Genomic DNA, 18,317 nt, shown 5'->3' on the forward strand with positions numbered 1-18,317 from the left:
GTAAGGAACTAGGGGCTGTGTAGGAGCCTCCCAGTGCAAGTAACTGCATGTGGTCAGCTTCTCCCACCATCTGGGAGACAAACCTCAGGGGACTCCTATACAAAGAATCTCAGCTTTCATTTTTTAAAAGTACATTTCAGGCCCTCTTTCTTCCCAAGATAGCCATGGGCTCCCTGCATCCAGATCACTTTCCCCATCTGAGCTGTGTAACGAGAGGGCAAGAGAGTTCCTGTTGCTCACTTCACAGCACAGCCCAGGTGGGGAAAGGACATGGATGCATGGAGCGCTTGGTGTTGCTCCTTGCTCCCCACCTCACAGACCCCTGGTGGGGGGCACAGAAGAACATGGGGGGGGGGGGGGAAGGGAGCAGTATCTGTGAGTTCCAGCTTGTGACCCCCACCCCACATTCCTCTGCTGGGAGGAAGCACCTTCTGTGAGTTTGTGGAGCTCCTCTGCCTGCTGGCAGTGCACATCTCTGTGCTGCTGCATGGCACCCCACCAACCATGGTACCCTGAGTGGTTGCCCAGATGGGCCACCCCAAAGCCTAGTCCTGCCTTTGGAGGCTGGAAAACCAATAGCAATAGGTCTGTTGATTTTTGAGAAGAGCCCCAGTCATTTCACAGTGCTGCCTGGACAACTGTAAATGACACTAATCCTAACAACCCCCTCTCCCCACAGCTGCCTCTTGCCTTCCTTTCCCCCTTATAACTGGAGGGGTGTTAACAGGCCACTTCACCATGAATTATCCCTTGAAATATGTATTTAATACTTATGCTAAGTACTTGTATTTAGCTGTGACACTAAAATGTTTCCCAGACCTGAAGAAGAGCTCTGTGTAAGCTTGAGAGCTTGTCTGTCTCAGCAATAGAAATTGGTCTAATAAAAGAAATTACCTCACCCACCTCATGGGACCAAAATGGCTACAACATTAGTATTATTGAAAATTCATTATCAGACAGCTGTCTGTGACTGAGCCAGGTCCTCTGCTGCATAGCTAGCATGACCTATGTATAAAAGGAGATTGAGCTCAACAGTGCAAGAGGACTGAGGAGGGGAGTAACTAACACCTTCTGGGGCCTTCTGTCAAATCACATAGGACAAAATTTTCAAACCTGGATATTTAAACGTAGGTACCTAAATCTAAAGCTACTGATGAGTAGCTTCCAATCTAAAGCTTCCAATGACTTCAGTCTGAACTGAGAGCTCAGCACCTCTAAAAAGAAGGTCACTTTTGTTTAGATGCTTAAATATAGTCAGGTGCTTAACTTCATTTACTCAAGTTTGAAAATGTTGGCCTTAACCTCTCTGTGCCCCATTTCCCCCCTTTGTAAAATTGGATAATACCTACCTACATTACAAATGTTAACAATTATCACAACTCCTCTATAAAGTGCTGTGTAGGTTCTAAAACTCACCAGTTCGAAATAATGGGACTATATGGATAAGATAAGCAAGATTTGGCCCTATCTGTCAAGATCCTACATAAAAAGATAGACAAATAATGAGAAAAAGATTAGACCAAGAAAATTAGGCCAAAAATATACTAGAGAAGATGCCTATTTGGTATTAAAAATGCCCAATGAGGTATTGCTGGAGAAAATTAGCTGCCCAATGAGATGAGACTGATCATTAGCATTTTAACTGATGTCATCTATCCCTGCTCAGAGAACTGGACAACACATTGGTTGAAAAGCTAATAGACTATGCACATTTGCATCATGTTGTAATCATGGGGCCTACACATTTACCCTCATTATGAGCTCAATTGTGAGAAATAAGTGAAAATTCAAAAATGTGTCAATAACAATAAATGTTGATAGGAAAAGATGCAAAAGGGCTGCAGAAAGACTGCATTCGTCCAGACAAAAAGGCTGACTGATATAATAAAGGACTGTGTTAAGATCATGCATGGTAAACAAGAGAAGAGTGGCTCCAGTGTAGGCCTGGTACCTAATCACCCCTTTTCCCCGCACCATATTAAACCAGCCTTGGGTGAAATTCAGGGAGTTCACCACTAAAATTGAAGAAAAGAATGCTCTGCTGCTGCAGCTGATAAAGCATGCCCGCCGCAGGAATGTCCCTAACAAGAGTTATTACTGCCATGCACAGGTGCTGACTTTCAGCTTTCTCCAGGAGTGCTCTGCCCCCAAGGCCTCGCCCCCCCTCTGTGCCTTCCCCCAAGACCCCACCCTTGCTCTGTCTCTTCCTGCCTCTGCTCTGCCCCCTCTCCTGAGGCTCAAGCCCTTCCCTGCCCCTGCTCCTTGCCCCCTCCCCAACAGCTGATTGGTGGTGGGTGGGAGGCCCTGGGGGAGGGGAAGGGGCTGATCGGCAGGTGGCTGGTGGGTGCTGAGCACCACTATTGTTGTTATAAAGGATTGTAAAGACACCCAGGTGCTGGGAAATTTTAGGGAGGATACAGAGAGACTCGGCAAATGGTGAGATAGGCTCTGACCATCAGCAGCAACAGAGAAGGTCACAAATAAGTGATAATTTGGGCATGAAAGATAAATTGTAAAAAAAAACTTGGGCAGGAAGGAGGACACATAGGTACCAGTGTGATTGGTTAAATTTTTTTGTTCCTTAAGGGGGTGGGATAATGTGATAGGTTTAGTATATTTGAAGGAGGTAATTAGTTTTGCCTATTTAATGTAAATGAAAAGTAATGCTCTTTGGGAATTGACTCCAGACTGCAGTACAACAACAAGTTGCAAGACATCATACCCTACACAACCATGATGTGTAAGGGCATCGGGAACCCTCAGAGGAGTGAATCCTGACTGGCTATCTGATGAAATTTGTCTGTATATTGGGAGCGGTGAGCATAAGAGATTTGCTTGGCATCTGTATTCTCTGTGTGTTGCTAATAAATAGATGTTTAGAGCATAGCTGTGTAAGGCTCTTTCATTGGGAAGAGGTCCCGCAGGCGCGTAGAGCCCTGAGCCCCGTGGGTAAGGGCAGGTACTTAAATTGACCAGGTTGAGCCCTGGGGGTAAGGGTAGGTGCCTTATGCCCCTAGCCCTTGGAAGGGAAAGGGTGGGGGGTTTCTAAATTGACTGGGTCACACCTTGAGCCTTGGTTGGGAATAGGTAGGGTGCCCCCAATTATGTGGGTAATACCAGAAATCAAAGGACCAAAATTGGTATGATGGAAATTAGACTTAATTGGTGGACAAATTAATGTGGGGATGAGCTATTCCAGCCATCACTCCCTTTTGTGGTCCTTAAAAAAAGATTTTGGGAGGAAAAGGAAGCTGTCTGACAACTGCTGGCTGGGAGATGAGTGGACAAAAAGAACATAAGAGCTGCCAGACTGTTTTCCACCTATGTATTGGTCGGAGTTCCGTTGAGGCCTAGGGGCTTTGGCATGAGCTGGCACCTGATCTGCTAGCATCACACGAATATACTCTCTTTTGAACACACTGTATCTACATATCAATTTAGTTGCTGGAGAGAATAGGATATCTTATTTCTATGAATAGTTTAAATGACCATTCGGTCCAGCCACTATATTCTGGAGGTGCCTTAGATAAAAACAAATTATGGAGCAGGGTGGGAGAAAGAAATCAGACCATGTTGCTGGGGATGAGGAACAGATGAAAAGGGTAATAGACCAGAGGTCATAAACAAGGCTATTCAAACATTCCAAAGTACTTGGAAGCTGTGTAATTATTTATAGTATTTATTGAGCACCTGTCAACATGGGTGGCCCTGCCTAAGCATAGAAGAAGATATGGTCCCTTAATTAAGGATCTTTTCATCTTGGAAATTCGTTCTACTTTCATGAATTCTTGGACAAATATTTGTGCCAATAAATTTGTCAGAGCTAGAGGCACACATTTCTAGGTTAAACGTAAACTATAAAACCTAGTAGAGCCAAGGAAGATACAGCAAGAATTTATAGAATAAATAATAATGAATATTTAGTTTAAAAAAATCCCAACAGATTGATATTTGTATTGTTGTAATCCTTCCTGAAGGAGGCAGCATGGTTTGGAGGACAGAGCATATAACTGCATCAAACTGCCTTAGTTCTAATCACATCTATGACACTGAATCATTGTGCGGCCCATGACAACTCACAAATTCTCTGAGTGGATTCTGCTATGGGGTGGACAGTTCACTATCTCATACCATATATAGCCATTTACACATGTGCAAAGGGGATGTAAAAACTACCAAATTAGAACAGTACCATTTTATAACTACTATGACTACATATGATGAAAGACTGGAGAGAATGAGGCTCTGTTTCCAGTGAATAAAATGGGGTGATCCTATTTCCCTTATTATGAGCATTAATGAATAATGCTTTGAAGATATAAAATATGTATTGGTGTAAGTAATAAAGTATTAAGAAACACTGGAAGAAAATTATATCAACCCCTTGACCTCTCAGCACACAACGTTAACTTTTCTTTCTGTTCTAAATATATAAATAACATATAATAAAATACTAAATGCAGGTGTGATTTTCTCCGAGGGTAAGACAACTGAGGGTCATATGATAAAATAAAGGAAAAAAGCTTATGGCGCTGTCTGTTCTAATTTCTTGGCTTTCCTTGAGGGGTCAGTTTTCTGAAGAATTCATGCAGAAAGATAGAACTATCTGTGATATTTATGTTAGTGAGACACAGTCAGCCTAAAGAACACGTTTAATCACTTGGAGTTGGAAAAATAATACATTTTATGACTTCCAGAGTGAGGTCCAGAACTGCTAGTTTAGTATTGCTGAATCTTCAGAAAATGGTTGCAGAATTCTGACTTAAATCACTGCAGAATTCTGGACCCTGATTCAGGAAGGCCTCCCTGCTCAAAAAACACATGCATTTGTGTTTAAGGATGATTGAAGTCAATAGGATTTAAGTATATACTTTGTTGCTTTCCTGAATTGGATAAAGATTTGCCTTTGAAATTCTTAAAATGAAGCAAAAAGCAAACACGTTCTTGGACTATACATGGACTTGTATTTTCCATGTGAAGTAGACAGAGAAGGTAACATTTAAGAAATTTGAATACCCACTAACATACAATGAATCTGTTTTTGAGCAGTGGCAAAATTGTAATTACCTCATCTGGAGCAGTATCAAGTCCCCATTCTCTGCAAGACTATTTATCTGGTATACCCAGAGGTGCAATATGACCTTGATCCTAAAATCATGCACATGCTTACAGTTAATCACATGGGTGTTTACAGGATTGGAGTCTAAGTTCAGTGCACAAGACATACCTGGTCTGAGTAGAAGCCTGTCCCTATCTTACATCTGTTATTATGACATCTCCCCATCACTAACTATATGGATTGCAGTTTAAGATGCTTAGTGACACCCGTCCATTTTCCTTGCCTTTTTGTTCTCCTGCCAGTCCCACAGTCTAAGTCTCTCTCAATATTGCTTTCAGACATGAAAATTCAAATAATACGGCCAAGAGAAGAGACATAAAAATCTTTCTTGGAAATTAAAATTATTTCATTATTTTATTATTGTATATTAAGAAAATAACCAACCAGTGACAAAGGCTAGAAAAAGTATGAGCAATTCTGAAGTCTGGGCAGAAATAACACAAAATGGAAAGTGGTGAAATAGATAAAGAAGAAAATTACCTTTGAAACAAATATTTCTTAGAAAATTATTGTAGAAATTTTGACTCTGTGGAAGTCAATGGAGGCTTTGGGATTTGGCTTTTCAAAAAGAAAAAAAAAATACAAAAACTTTTACAAATATTTGGATGGCCTAAGGCAATGTTTCCCAAACTTGGGACGCCGCTCGTTCACGGAAAGCCCCTGGAGGGCCGGGCCGGTTTGTTTACCTGCCCTGTCCGCAGGTTCGGCCGATCGCGGCTCCCACTGGCCGCGGTTCGCCGCTGCAGGCCAAATGGGGCTGCGGGAAACGGCCGCTGCTTCCAGCAGCCCCCACTGGCTTGCAGCGGCGAACTGCAGTCAGTGGGAGCTGCCATCGGCCGAACCTGTGGACGCGGCAGCTAAATAAACCGGCCCGGCCCGCCAGGGGCTTTCCCTGAACGAGCGGCGTCCCAAGTTTAGGAAACACTGGCCTAAGGCATTATTACACATGCAGCTTGGTTCAGTGGATGTGACACTACCCAGGACACCTGGGTTCTATATCAGCTCTGCCATTGATGTGCTTTGTGACCATGGGCAAATCATTTTGCCTTTCTTTCCCTTCCCATCCTCTGCCTGTCTTACCTATTTAGATGGAGGGTTTTTGCAGCTGGAATTTTCTCTTATGATGTGTTTATACAGTGCCTAGCACAATGGGACCCTGGTCACAGCTGGAGCATCCAAGTGCTACTGTGACATAACATAGATAATGCTTCATTTGTGTCTGCATACACTGACAATAGTCCTTACCTATGAGGGCTCTAAAGAGTATATCAGACTACATCTGATACACTAGCTATGGAAAAAGAAAAGGAGTACTTGTGGCACTTTAGAGACTAACAAATTTATCTGACAGGTTTCAGAGTAGCAGCTGTGTTAGTCTGTATTCGCAAAAAGAAAAGGAGTACTAGTGGCACCTTAGAGACTAACCAATTTATTTGAGCATAAGCTTTCACGAGCTACAGCTCACTTCATCGGATGCATGCAGTGGAAAATATAGTATATTCAGTATTTTCCACTGCATGCATCCAATGAAGTGAGCTATAGCTCACGAAAGCTTATGCTCAAATAAATTTGTTAGTCTCTAAGGTGCCACAAGTACTTCTTTTCTTTTTGCGGATACAGACTAACACGGCTGCTACTCTGAAACTAGCTATGGAGCAGCCCTCTCTCTACATATCAATAAATTATGCTTTATTGTGAAGGACCAGATTGCACCATAAATTCCAGATACAGGTTCCAACATTTCGTTTAATAAGTGAGTACTATATACTGATGTGTCCAACCTCTTCTCTCTATATAGCATCAGCTGGCCCAAATCCTCTCTCTCTCTCTTTTGCACTACATCAGGCTGTTCCCTTTCCTCCTCATAACATTGCCTCGAGCTTTTTGCTCGCTAACTTCTCGCCCTAAAGTTAATGCTTACTTTGATACTAAATTTAGCCCCTAATTGCCCTGTCCATTCTCATACACCCACCTACATTAATAATTTCCCACCCCCACAAAAGAGCACCGCTCCTTCTTGCCCAACTCATTACTACCCACTGAGATAAAATGACCCCCAACGGTGTAACAACTAATTCATCAACTCCCACCGTTATCTATGCAGTTACTGTTAATAGTGTCACTCTAGGCTAGCTCACCTGCCAGTATTCAGAAGTCTTTTTGCTATGTATGGCGAATAAAGACAGTAACAGTTGTCACCTTTCTACACTTGATAATCCTAACCTTTTATGCATATGGAGAGATTGCCTTACCATGGACAAATGTGAGAGCTGCCTGTGTGCTCCTCACTGTTCCTCAGATTAGAAGATTTTGCTGTATTATATTCTCTGAGATGGATATTACTGTATGTGTTAGTGTCCCCACCTATGTGGAGATTGGCAGTATTACTGGGTGAGTTAGGCTGTGACTTCACTAGGGAAAAGGGTATTTAAGCCATATTAAAATCCTAATGAAGCAATTATAGTTTTAACCTATCTACGCTGGTCCAGGGGCATATGCCTGGGGAGGGGGGATGTGAAGGTTTTCCTTGACCAGCTAATATGGGTTGAAACTACAATTTGCCTTATCTACATTAAAATTCGAACACGAGTTACCTTAACATGGGTTAAAAATACACCATTACTCCCAGATCGCAAGACCTTACAGTCTCTGGCTTTTTCACTGCAAAAGAGGTCAGTTTTACATTGAGATACCTAACTCCAGAAACAAGATCAATGGAGATAAATCACAAGTAGTTTTTACCTGAATGTAGCTAGTTGAGGTGAACCTACACCGCCACCAGGCTACCTTAGATAAAACTATCAATGCTTTGTCTCCACTGGGATTTTACACCATTCAACATCTTTATGTAAAAATACACTTTTTTTTTTTTTTGGCAGTGAACATGTTACCTATTTCCCTGTGTGGGGGCGAAGGGTGTGCTACAGGCTGTTCTCCTGTGTGATGGAGGGAGGGAGAGAAGAGAGTTTTGCTGGGTGTCTTTTCATTCAGTGGTTCCCCTGCTGTGGACGTGAGAGTGGTTGCTGGGCCTGTGACAGTTTTTTCTCTTCTGTGGGGGCAGCAAGGAAGGGGGCATGTGACAGTCTCTCCCTCTGTGTAAGGAGGAACATGCAGGTAGTTGCTCTGCGTGTGTGTGACAGTCTCTCCCTGTGCCAGGAGGGACATGGAAGATGTTGCTGTTTGTGTGTGTGTGTGTGTGTGACAGTCTCTCCCCCTGTGCCAGGAGGGACATGGAGGATGTTGCTGTATGTGTGTGTGTGTGTGTGTGACAGTCTCTCCCCCCTATGCCAGGAAGGACATGGACGATGTTGCTGTTTGTGTGTGTGACAGTCTCTCCCCGTGCCAGGAGGGACATGGAGGATGTTGCTGTTTGTGTGTGTGTGTGTGTGTGACAGTCTCTCCCCCATGCCAGGAAGGACATGGATGTTGCTCTGTGTGTGTGTGAGACAGCCTCTCCCCCGTCTGTCTCGCTGTTACACCCCTCTCCTGCCAACCTCACTCCCCCAGACCCGAACCCTCGCCAGCCCGGGCCCGCGGCCAGGGGCAGTTGGCGCACGCGCCCAGCAGCGGGCGCGGCTGCGTGCGAGCGGCTGCCGGGGTGCGCGCGCGCGTCAGGTGCTGTCGCCGGGCGGGGAGCTCCCTCCCTTCCTCCCTCTCAGCCGCCGGCCCCCGTTGGCTGCCGGTGACAGACGGAGCCGGCCTCGCGGCTGCCCGGCATGACGGGGGGCGGCTGCGCCCCGGCCCCCGCTCACTAGCCCGGCCGAGCCGCGCAGGCGGGCCCGGGGAGCGGCGCGCCATGCGGCTGTGCGGGGCGCTGCTGAAGAGCCCCATCCCCAAGCAGATCGAGCACTACTCGCGCTTCTCCCCCTCGCCGCTCTCCATCAAGCAGTTCCTGGACTTCGGTGAGTGGCGCCCCCCCGCGGGGGTGTCAGCCCCAGCTGCCCTCGCAGCGGGACCCCCCCGGGCTGCTCGGTCTCTCGCGGGGGGGGGTGCGCAGCCGCCCGGTTGGGGGGAGGGGGGTGGCACCGGCACCGCCTGGCTGGTGGGGTGGGGGAGGCTGAGCGGGGTGATGCGTGTCGGGCACGTGGCTCGCCACGGGGCGGCGATGCGCCCAGCCCCGCTGTGGGTGAGGAGGCCCCTCTCGCCTCCGCTGGGCAGGGAGCGCCGCCCGCCCAGGTTGGAGGCGCCCGCGCCGCCGCCGCTTCCTTGCCACGCGGGCTCCTGCGTCCCCCGTGGCAACGGCCGCTCTCCTGCGCCTCCCTCGCCTGGAAAACTTCTCCTGGGTTGTTCCGCGTGCTCCCCGGAACCGGCCCGGACAACTGCACGCCTCGGCTTGGCCTCCGAGCGGCGCCTCTGCGTGTGTGGCCGGAGCTAGGAGTCGCCGAAATACCCGGCGCAGGAGGCTTGCAGAGGCCTGGCTGAGGGTTACTGTTGTTACTGCAGCTGCGGAACCTTGAGAGCTGGAGGGGGTCAGGGGGACAGAGAAACTGGCTGCGAGGAGATCTCCTACATGAGACAGGGAAGAGATGGGGGCTGCTTCACTGCAGTGCTCTCTCGAGTTACCTGCGCTCCAGTTCGCTCCTCGGGAGTTAGCCTAGCTCAAGTGAGAGCAATCACATGGCAAGCTGTACAGAGTGACTGTATTATCTGCACAGAGTGCTGCATCCTCATTGCCTTACTGACTCAAGCATCAGCAGCAGCACTTGAGTGTTTTTTAACCCATGCTCCCTGAGTGGCCAGCTAGCTTGGGTTTAAAGCACCACTTAAACTGAGCTGGAGATTTGTGTGTGTGAACAAGAATTGGGTGAGGGTCACACTTGAGTTGTGTCTCATGCTAACGCTGCGATGAGGACAAGCCTTATGTCTGTGCAGGTGGTTGGTAGCAAATATCCTCTTCTCTTCAATTCCTTGAGACCTGTGAGTGGAGTTGTGCCTTTGACTCTAACTCAGTGTGTAGGGTAGTGGGCTTTCGTTCCTCTTGGTACTGCTTTAAAAAGATCTCTGCTTAACTTAAAGATGATCTGCAAAGAATTTTTTAAAATTGGGCTTGTGCTCTCAAACGTCTTCATTTTGTACAATAAAGATCATTTGAAAGGAGTTTTCTCTGTTTGCTGTTTGTATTAGATATATCAGGAATGTTGAGTTTGTTCTTCCGTGCTTTTGATGATGGACTTCTGGGGCCTTCAGTATGTTCGTTGAAGGTATTGAATCCTTAGCAAAGGCTTCCTTTTTCCAAAACATTTATTCATGATTGAAGTTATGTACAAAAAGACAGTTTTAAATAGTCTCATTTAAAATTCCTTCGCCTCTTAGACAACATTCACTATGCATCCGATGAAGTGAGCTGTAGCTCACGAAAGCTCATGCTCAAATAAACTGGTTAGTCTCTAAGGTGCCACAAGTACTCCTTTTCTTTTTTCTTTTTACGAATACAGACTAACATGGCTGTTACTCTGAAACCATTCGCTCCCTTGGCTCTTCTGATGTTCCCCAAGTAATTATAGTCTTTCAGGCATTTTCTAGGCTTGATTTCCAATATTAAAAAAAAAAAGGGGGAGGATGAGGAAAAATGTTTTAGTCCTTTATACACAGTAAAGAAGTAAAATAAAGCACAAAATAATTTTTTTTTGCTGTTTATCTTTAAAATAGCCCCTGCTATATCTCTATTAGCAGTTGAAATTTCCTGTGACAGAAATATTAATTATTTGAAGGGAAACTGTCAGGTATCCATAATAACCCCAGAATTAGGTCTGTGTAAATGGGGTTGGGAACAGAATGAAACAACCTAAAATCAATAATGTTTTGTTGGAACTTAAATATTTCAATATTGTGTGTTTGCAACCCAAACAGTAAGGTATTGTTCCAATACAATGGTTCTTCAGCTACTACTTTTAGATCTTTCCCTGATTCCCCTCTGCGGACAACCCAGAAAGTCAGACTGACCAGTCAGTTTTCATTGTTAGCCTGTGTGAGTGCAAAATATCTTTTATTGGACCAGCTTCTGTTGGTGAGAGAAAAAAGCTTTCGAGCTTACGCAGAGCTCTTCTTCAGGTCTGGGAAACTAACTCAGGCTATGTCTACACTACAGATTACTTTGGCATAACATATGTCGCTCGGAGCAGAGTTTGAATAATCCACACCCCTGACTGACGTAAATTATACTGACCCAAGCACCAGTGTGGACAGCACTATGTCGGTGGGAGAACTTCTCACGCCGACATAGCTAGTGCCTCTCTTGAAGGTAGGATTTATTAAGCCGAAGGGAGCAGAGCTTTGGAGCTGTGCTCTGGCTCTGCTCCAGCTCCAGGCAAAAACCTGCAGCTCCGCTGCTCCGTGGGCTCCGCTCCAAAGTCCTGGAAGGGAGAGCTCTTTCCTGTCAGCTTAGGCCATGTCTACACTAGCGATTTTACAGCAACACAGCTATACTGATGCAGCTGTGCTGCTGTAAGATCGCTTGTGTAGCTTCTCTATGCCAATGGGAGAGTCTTCCTGTCGAGCGGTGGTAGCTAGATAGGCAAGCGAGCATCTCCTGTCAACATAGCGCTGTCCACACTGGTGCTTCTGTAGGTGTAACTTACGTTTCTCTGAGGGGTGTTTTTTCACACCGCTGAGTGACATAAGTTATACTGACAAAACGGTAATGTAGATATAGCCTTAGAGCAGGGGTGGCCAACCTGTAGCTCCGGAGCCACATGGGGCTCTTCAGAGGTTAATATGCAGCTCCTTGCATAGGCGCCAACTCCGGGGCTGGAGCTACAGGCGCCAACTTTCCAGTGTGCTACAGGGTGCTCACTGCTCAACCTCTGGCTCTGCCTCAGGCCCCAGCCACACTCCACTCCTTCCTCCAACGCCTCCGTCCCTTCCCTTGAGTCTGCCGTGCCCTTGCTCCTCCTCCTCCCTCCCCTGAGCCTCCTGCACGCCACAGAACAGCTGATGGCGGCGGGCGGGAGGTGCAGGGATGGAGGGTCAGGTGCTGATCGGCGGTGCTGTTGGCGGATGAGAGACACTGGGGGCAGGGAGGGAGCTGACGGGGGGCGGGGCTGCTGATGTGTTACTGTGGCTCTTTGGCAATGCACATTGTTAAATTCTGGTTCCTTCTCAGATGCAGGTTGACCAGCCTGTGGCTCCGGAGCCACATGCAGCTCTTCAGAAGTTAATATGCGGCTCCTTGTATAGGCACCGACTCTGGGACTGGAGCTACAGGCGCCAACTTTCCAATGTGCCAGGGGGTGGTCACTGCTCAACCCTGGCACTGCAACAGGCCCTGCCCCCACTTCATCCCTTCCCACCTCCTCCCCTAAGCCTGCCGTGCCATCCACCCTCCTCTCCAGAGCCTCCTGCACACCACAAAACAGCTGATCGGGAGGTGCAGAGAGGGAGGGAGAGGCACTGACCGGTAGGGCTGCCGGTAGGCGCTGGGAAGGGGGGTGGGGAGCTAATGGGGGGGCTGCTGACTTATTACTGTGGCTCTTTGGCAATGTAAATTCTGTTCCTTCTCAGGCTCAGGTTGGCCACCCCTGCCTCAGAGCGTCTTCACCAGAAGTGCTACAGCGGTGCAGCTGCTGTTGTGTAGACATAGGGCTTGGCTACATTTGCAAGTTAAGGCGCATTAAATCGGCCCCGGGTGCCCTGACTCCTGACGTGTCCACATTGGCAAGGCACTTAGAGCGCCTGGACTCTGCAGCTGAAGTGCTCCTGGTAATCCACCTCCACGAGAAGCATAAAGCTTGCTGCGCCCCAGCTGAAACCCCTGGGAGTCAGTGTGAACAGTGTGTTGCATTACTGCGCTGTTTGGCCTCCGGAAACATCCCATAATGCCCTGAAGTCAAGTGGCCACTCTTGTCATTGTTTTGAAGGGCATGGCTACACTAGAAACTTCAAAGTGCTTTCGTGGGAACGGCAGCGCTTTGAAGTGTGAGTGTGGTCGTGCATGAGCGCTGGGTGAGAGCTCTCCCAGCGCTCCTGGTAATCCACCTCCATGAGGGGATTAGCTCCTAGTGCTGGGAGCATGGCTCCGAGTGCTGGGAGCATGGCTACACTAGCGCTTTAAAGTGCTCAGACTTGCTGCGCTCAGGGGGGTTATTTTTCACCCCCCTGAGCCAACAAGCCTTAGAGTGCTATAAAATGTAAATGTAGACAAGCCCGAACTTGGCTGCAGGTATACGGATATCCCCTTTCGAAGCTCTGTTTCTGATCGCTGGCATGCTTATCTGCTCCAGGACAAAGCAAACCATTACTGTGGAATGCTGCTGCTGTGTGTGTGAGGCGGGGGTCTGTCGCTTTCTGAACTTACAGGACAGCATGCTGACACACTTTCTGCCCCCCAAAACACACGGTCTCTCCCCCCACATACACACAACCCCCCCGCCCATTTGAAAAGCACACTGCAGCCACTTGCACACTGGGATGGCTACCACAATGCACTGCTCTCTGTGGCGTTGCAAGAGCTGCTAATGTGGCCACGCCAGTGCGCTTGCAGCTGACAGTGTAAACACACAGCAGTGTTTTCTCTGCTGCGGACTCTGAAGGCTGGTTTAACTCCCAGCGGTCTACATCTGCAAGTGTAGCCAAGCCCATAGTCTGGGTGTTGTTGCTAAATACAAAGTGACCTGAAGAAGAGCTCTGTGTAAGATTGGAAAGCTTGTCTTTCTTACCAACAGTAGTTGGTCCTATAAAAGATATTACCTCACTCACCTTGTCTCTCAAATACAAGGTGAAACAGATTGTTTAGTATAAGTAGTTCACCTTGAATGGTCCCTTGAAATGTGTGGTAAGTGGCCCATTAACACCTGTCTAGTCCTAGGGAAGAAAGGGTGGGGGAGCAATTGGGGGGGAGGTTGTGAGTAGGTTACAGATTGTAATAAGCCATAAATCCACTGGTTAGTCTCTAAGGTGCCACTAGTACTCCTTTTCTTTTTGTTTCTATTCAGTCCATGATTTTTAGTATCTAGCAAAGTTATAAATTTAAGCTCCCAGGCTGGTCTTTTGAAAGTGTTGTGCAGATTTCCTTTGAGGATGAAGACTTGTAGGTCAGATGCAGTGATTGCTATGTGAAAAGTGTTTACCCACCACTGATGTGGTGTTTTTATCTTTTATCATTTTCCTGTGAGAGTTCATTTGTACCTCACCCACCTTGTCTCTCTAAGGCCTTGTCTACACTGCCACTTTACACGCTGCAACTTTCTCGCTCAGGGGTGTGGAAACCCCCCCCTCCCCGGGGCTGCAAGTTTCAGTACTGTAAAGTGGCAGTGTAGATAGTGCTACAGTGCTGGGAGTGACTCCACTCGTGGGGGTGGTTTTTTTACAGCATTGGGAGAGCTTTCTTCCAGTGCTGGTGCTGCGACTACGCAGCCACAGAGCTTTAACGTTGCCAGTTAAGAGATACCCTAATATCCTGGGACCAACACAGCTACAACAACACTGCATGCAAAAATATAGACTTTGAAAGTACTACCCTTTCTAATGTATAACACAACTTTTTGGTTAAAATAACAATTTTTAACCTGAAGCTGTCCTTTGTCCCTTTGTGAATTTTGCAAGTGTTAAATGTATTCTCACCCGTGTTTTTTTTTTTAAAATGTTCTTCTTTGAGTGCTTGTCATTGCCTTGTTCTACTCTATAAACTTGTGTTGGCATAACTGTGTTGCTCAGGGGTGTACACTCCGCTGAGCAATGCAGTTATATCGACCTAACTCCCAATGTAGACAGCTATATCAGTGGGAAGGCTTCTCTTGTTGACATAGCTACTGCCTCTCCAGGAGGTGGAGTACCTATGATGAAGTTTAAGGATAGAAGCTCTTGTCAGTGTAGGTAGCATCCTCGCTAAGTGCCACTGCAGCTCTGTAAGTGCAGACAAGTTCACTGTTGTGTTCCACTTCTGGTGTGCATGAACCCAGTGTGCTGGCGATCACAACACTTTAGCCAGCACTATCCATCTGTGCACTTCATGCCCTTGTGGGGACCCCTCAATTGAGAGTATAAAGGGGGCTGAGCGACCAACCAACCCTCAGTTCCTCCTTGTCTCCTGTGGAGCCAGCTAGCTGTCACTTGCACTTGTGCTCCTTTTTACTCTTTTAGTAACTTTTATTGTAAATAGTTAATAGTGTGATGTGCAGCTATTAGTATTCAAGGTTATACAGTGTTCTCTCAGCCTTCAGTGATTAAGTTTTTTAGAGGATTTATTAGGGCATTCCTTCTAGCTTTGGAAATCTCCCCTCACTTGGATGGGTCCTCCATTTAATCCTTTAGCTTCATGTTTGTTAATTCTCCAGTCTATGAAGACTGCTTTCCTTGTGACAATCACTTCAGTACACAGAATGGATGAATTACAAACCCTTGTGACTGGAACAGTTTTCTACAGAGACAACCGTATACTCAAACTATACCCTAAATTCATCCCAAAAGTAGTTTTGGGCTTTCATTTAAATCAATCCATGCACTTAGATGTTTTTCCTTTAAACATTCATCCAAAGAGGTGCCCCTTTTTTCCTACTTCAGGCCTTAACTTTTTTTTTTTTTTTTTGAATGGCTCACATAGTAACTTCCCAAATTTTAAATACAATCATGGCTATTGTAGAGCTCAGTCAAGAAAAATAGATTGAGTTATCTGAAACCCATAATTTAAGTGTTTTGGAGCTATTAGGCTAGCAATAGAACTGGGATGGCCAGTTACCCTAATTTTTCCTTCATTAGGGCTATAGTTCAGCATTAACACATTTGTGAGATGGATTCTGCAGTAATAAGGTTAAATTTAAATGTAGCTTAAAAAGTAGGGATGAGACTTTCCCCTCCTTTTTAAAATTACAATACATAAAAATTCAAATATCAGATAGCCACTACTTGGATGGGGGGGTGGGGGTGGGAAGGAACTCATCCAAATAATTAATGTCCTATGGCTAAAGGCTATGGCTACACTACAGCTTGTTGACATAAATTATATTACTCAGGGGTATGAATTAGCCAACCCCTTAAGCGACATAACTTATGGCAACTTAAGTGCTGGCGTGGACTGTGCTGTGTTGGTGGGAGAGCTTCTTCCACCAACATAGCTACCACCGCTCGCGGGGGCTGGAGTAATTAAGCTGATGGGAGAGCTCTCTCCTGTTGGCTTAGAGTGGTTACACTAGAGAGCTTACAGTGGCCCAGCTGCAGCGATGCAGCTGGGCCACTGTAAGCTCTCTAGTGAAGCCATAGCCTTAATTATTTGATTTTGAAGTTAGCAATGTGTGTAGTGTTGTGGTTCTGGGAACAAGACATCTATGAATCAGAACCTATGTTTGTAATGTGCAGAAGAGCTAGCAATGAATGGGAAGGCAGACTGTAGATTTGTAGCAGTCCGTTAAGATATAAAGCCTTGGGGGTTGGATTTTCAGACTTCTTCAAATGTCTTAATAGATGAGATGTCCATGTCTTAATATGCGAGGGTCTTATGGACCTCGTTCCCTTTCCATTTCTGTGGCAATTACAGCAATTGCTGATCAACATCCTCTGCAGCAAACAGGGGAAAGATAAAGAATGAGCTCTCAAAAATGGATACTCTCATAAAAAAAAACAACCTTCCACACAAACTTCCTCGTGGCTGGACTTTACTAAAACTAGACAAGCCATTTACAACACACACTTTGCTTCTCTACAAAAGAAAAAGGACACTAAACTTTCTAAACTACTACATGCCACAAGGGACCACAGCAATGGTTCCCTCAACCCACCCAGCAATATAGTTAACCTATCCAACTATACTCTTAGCCCAGCAGAAGCAGCTGTCCTATCTCGGGGCCTCTCCTTCTGCCCCTCCACCCCCATGAACATGATACAGTTCTGTGGTGACCTAGAATCCTATTTTCGACGTCTCCGACTCAAGGAATATTTCCAACATACCTCTGAACAACATACTAATCCACAGAGGCCTCCCTACCAACACTGCAAAAAGGAGGATTCTAGGTGGACTCCTCCTGAAGGTCGAGACAGCAGACTGGACTTCTACATAGAGTGCTTCCGCCGATGTGCACGGGCTGAAATTGTGGAAAAGCAGCATCACTTGCCCCACAACCTCAGCCGTGCGGAACACAATGCCATCCACAGCCTCAGAAACAACTCTGACATCATAATCAAAAAGGCTGACAAAGGAGGTGCTGTTGTCATCATGAATAGGTCGGAATATGAACAAGAGGCTGCTCGGCAGCTCTCCAACACCACTTTCTACAAGCCATTACCCTCTGATCCCACTGAGAGTTACCAAAAGAAACTACAGCATTTGCTCAAGAAACTCCCTGAAAAAGCACAAGATCAAATCCGCACAGACACACCCCTGGAACCCCAACCTGGGATATTCTATCTACTACCCAAGATCCATAAACCTGGAAATCCTGGGCGCCCCATCATCTCAGGCATTGGCACCCTGACAGCAGGATTGTCTGGCTATGTAGACTCCCTCCTCAGGCCCTACGCTACCAGCACTCCCAGCTACCTTCGAGACACCACTGACTTCCTGAGGAAACTACAATCCATCGGTGATTGTCCTGATAACACCGTCCTGGCCACTATGGATGTAGAAGCCCTCTACACCAACATTCCACACAAAGATGGACTACAAGCCGTCAAGAACACTATCCCCGATAATGTCACGGCTAACCTGGTGGCTGAACTTTGTGACTTTGTCCTTACATTGTCCCCAAATGTAAAATAGTTATGGATATACCTTCAAATCAGCGGCACTGCTATGGGTACCCGCATGGCCCCACAGTATGCCAACATTTTTATGGGTGACTTAGAACAACGCTTCCTCAGCTCTCGTCCCCTAACGCCCCTACTCTGCTTGCGCTATATTGATGACATCTTCATCATCTGGACCCATGGGAAAAAAAGCCCTTGAGGAATTCCACCATGATTTCAACAATTTCCATCCCACCAACCACCTCAGCCTGGACCAGGCCACACAAGAGATCCACTTCCTGGACACTACAGTGCTAATAAGCGATGGTCACATAAACACCACCCTATAACGGAAACCTACTGACCGCTATGCCTACCTACATGCCTCCAGCTTTCACCCTGACCACACCACACGATCCATTGTCTACAGCCAAGCTCTGCGATACAACCGCATTTGCTCCAACCCCTCAGACAGAGACAAACACCTACAAGATCTCTATCAAGCATTCTGTACCCACCTACGGAAGTGAAAAAACAGATTGATAGA

At 46.5% G+C, this 18,317-nt stretch overlaps 1 protein-coding gene across 1 annotated transcript in view; it reads left to right on the forward strand.

The window, feature by feature from the left end:
• Positions 1–8,862: 8,862 nt before the first annotated feature.
• PDK3 (pyruvate dehydrogenase kinase 3) overlaps positions 8,863–18,317 on the forward strand; it is an 89,349-nt gene continuing 79,894 nt past the window's right edge. Inside the window, exon 1 of the mRNA XM_074968299.1 lies at positions 8,863–9,021. Within this exon, the coding sequence (XP_074824400.1) occupies positions 8,916–9,021 (106 nt within the window). The 5' untranslated portion in view covers positions 8,863–8,915. The remainder of the gene's footprint in view (positions 9,022–18,317) is intronic.

This window comes from Natator depressus, chromosome 1 (assembly GCF_965152275.1).
Source record: "Natator depressus isolate rNatDep1 chromosome 1, rNatDep2.hap1, whole genome shotgun sequence".
In the NCBI taxonomy this organism is placed as follows: domain Eukaryota; kingdom Metazoa; phylum Chordata; order Testudines; family Cheloniidae; genus Natator; species Natator depressus.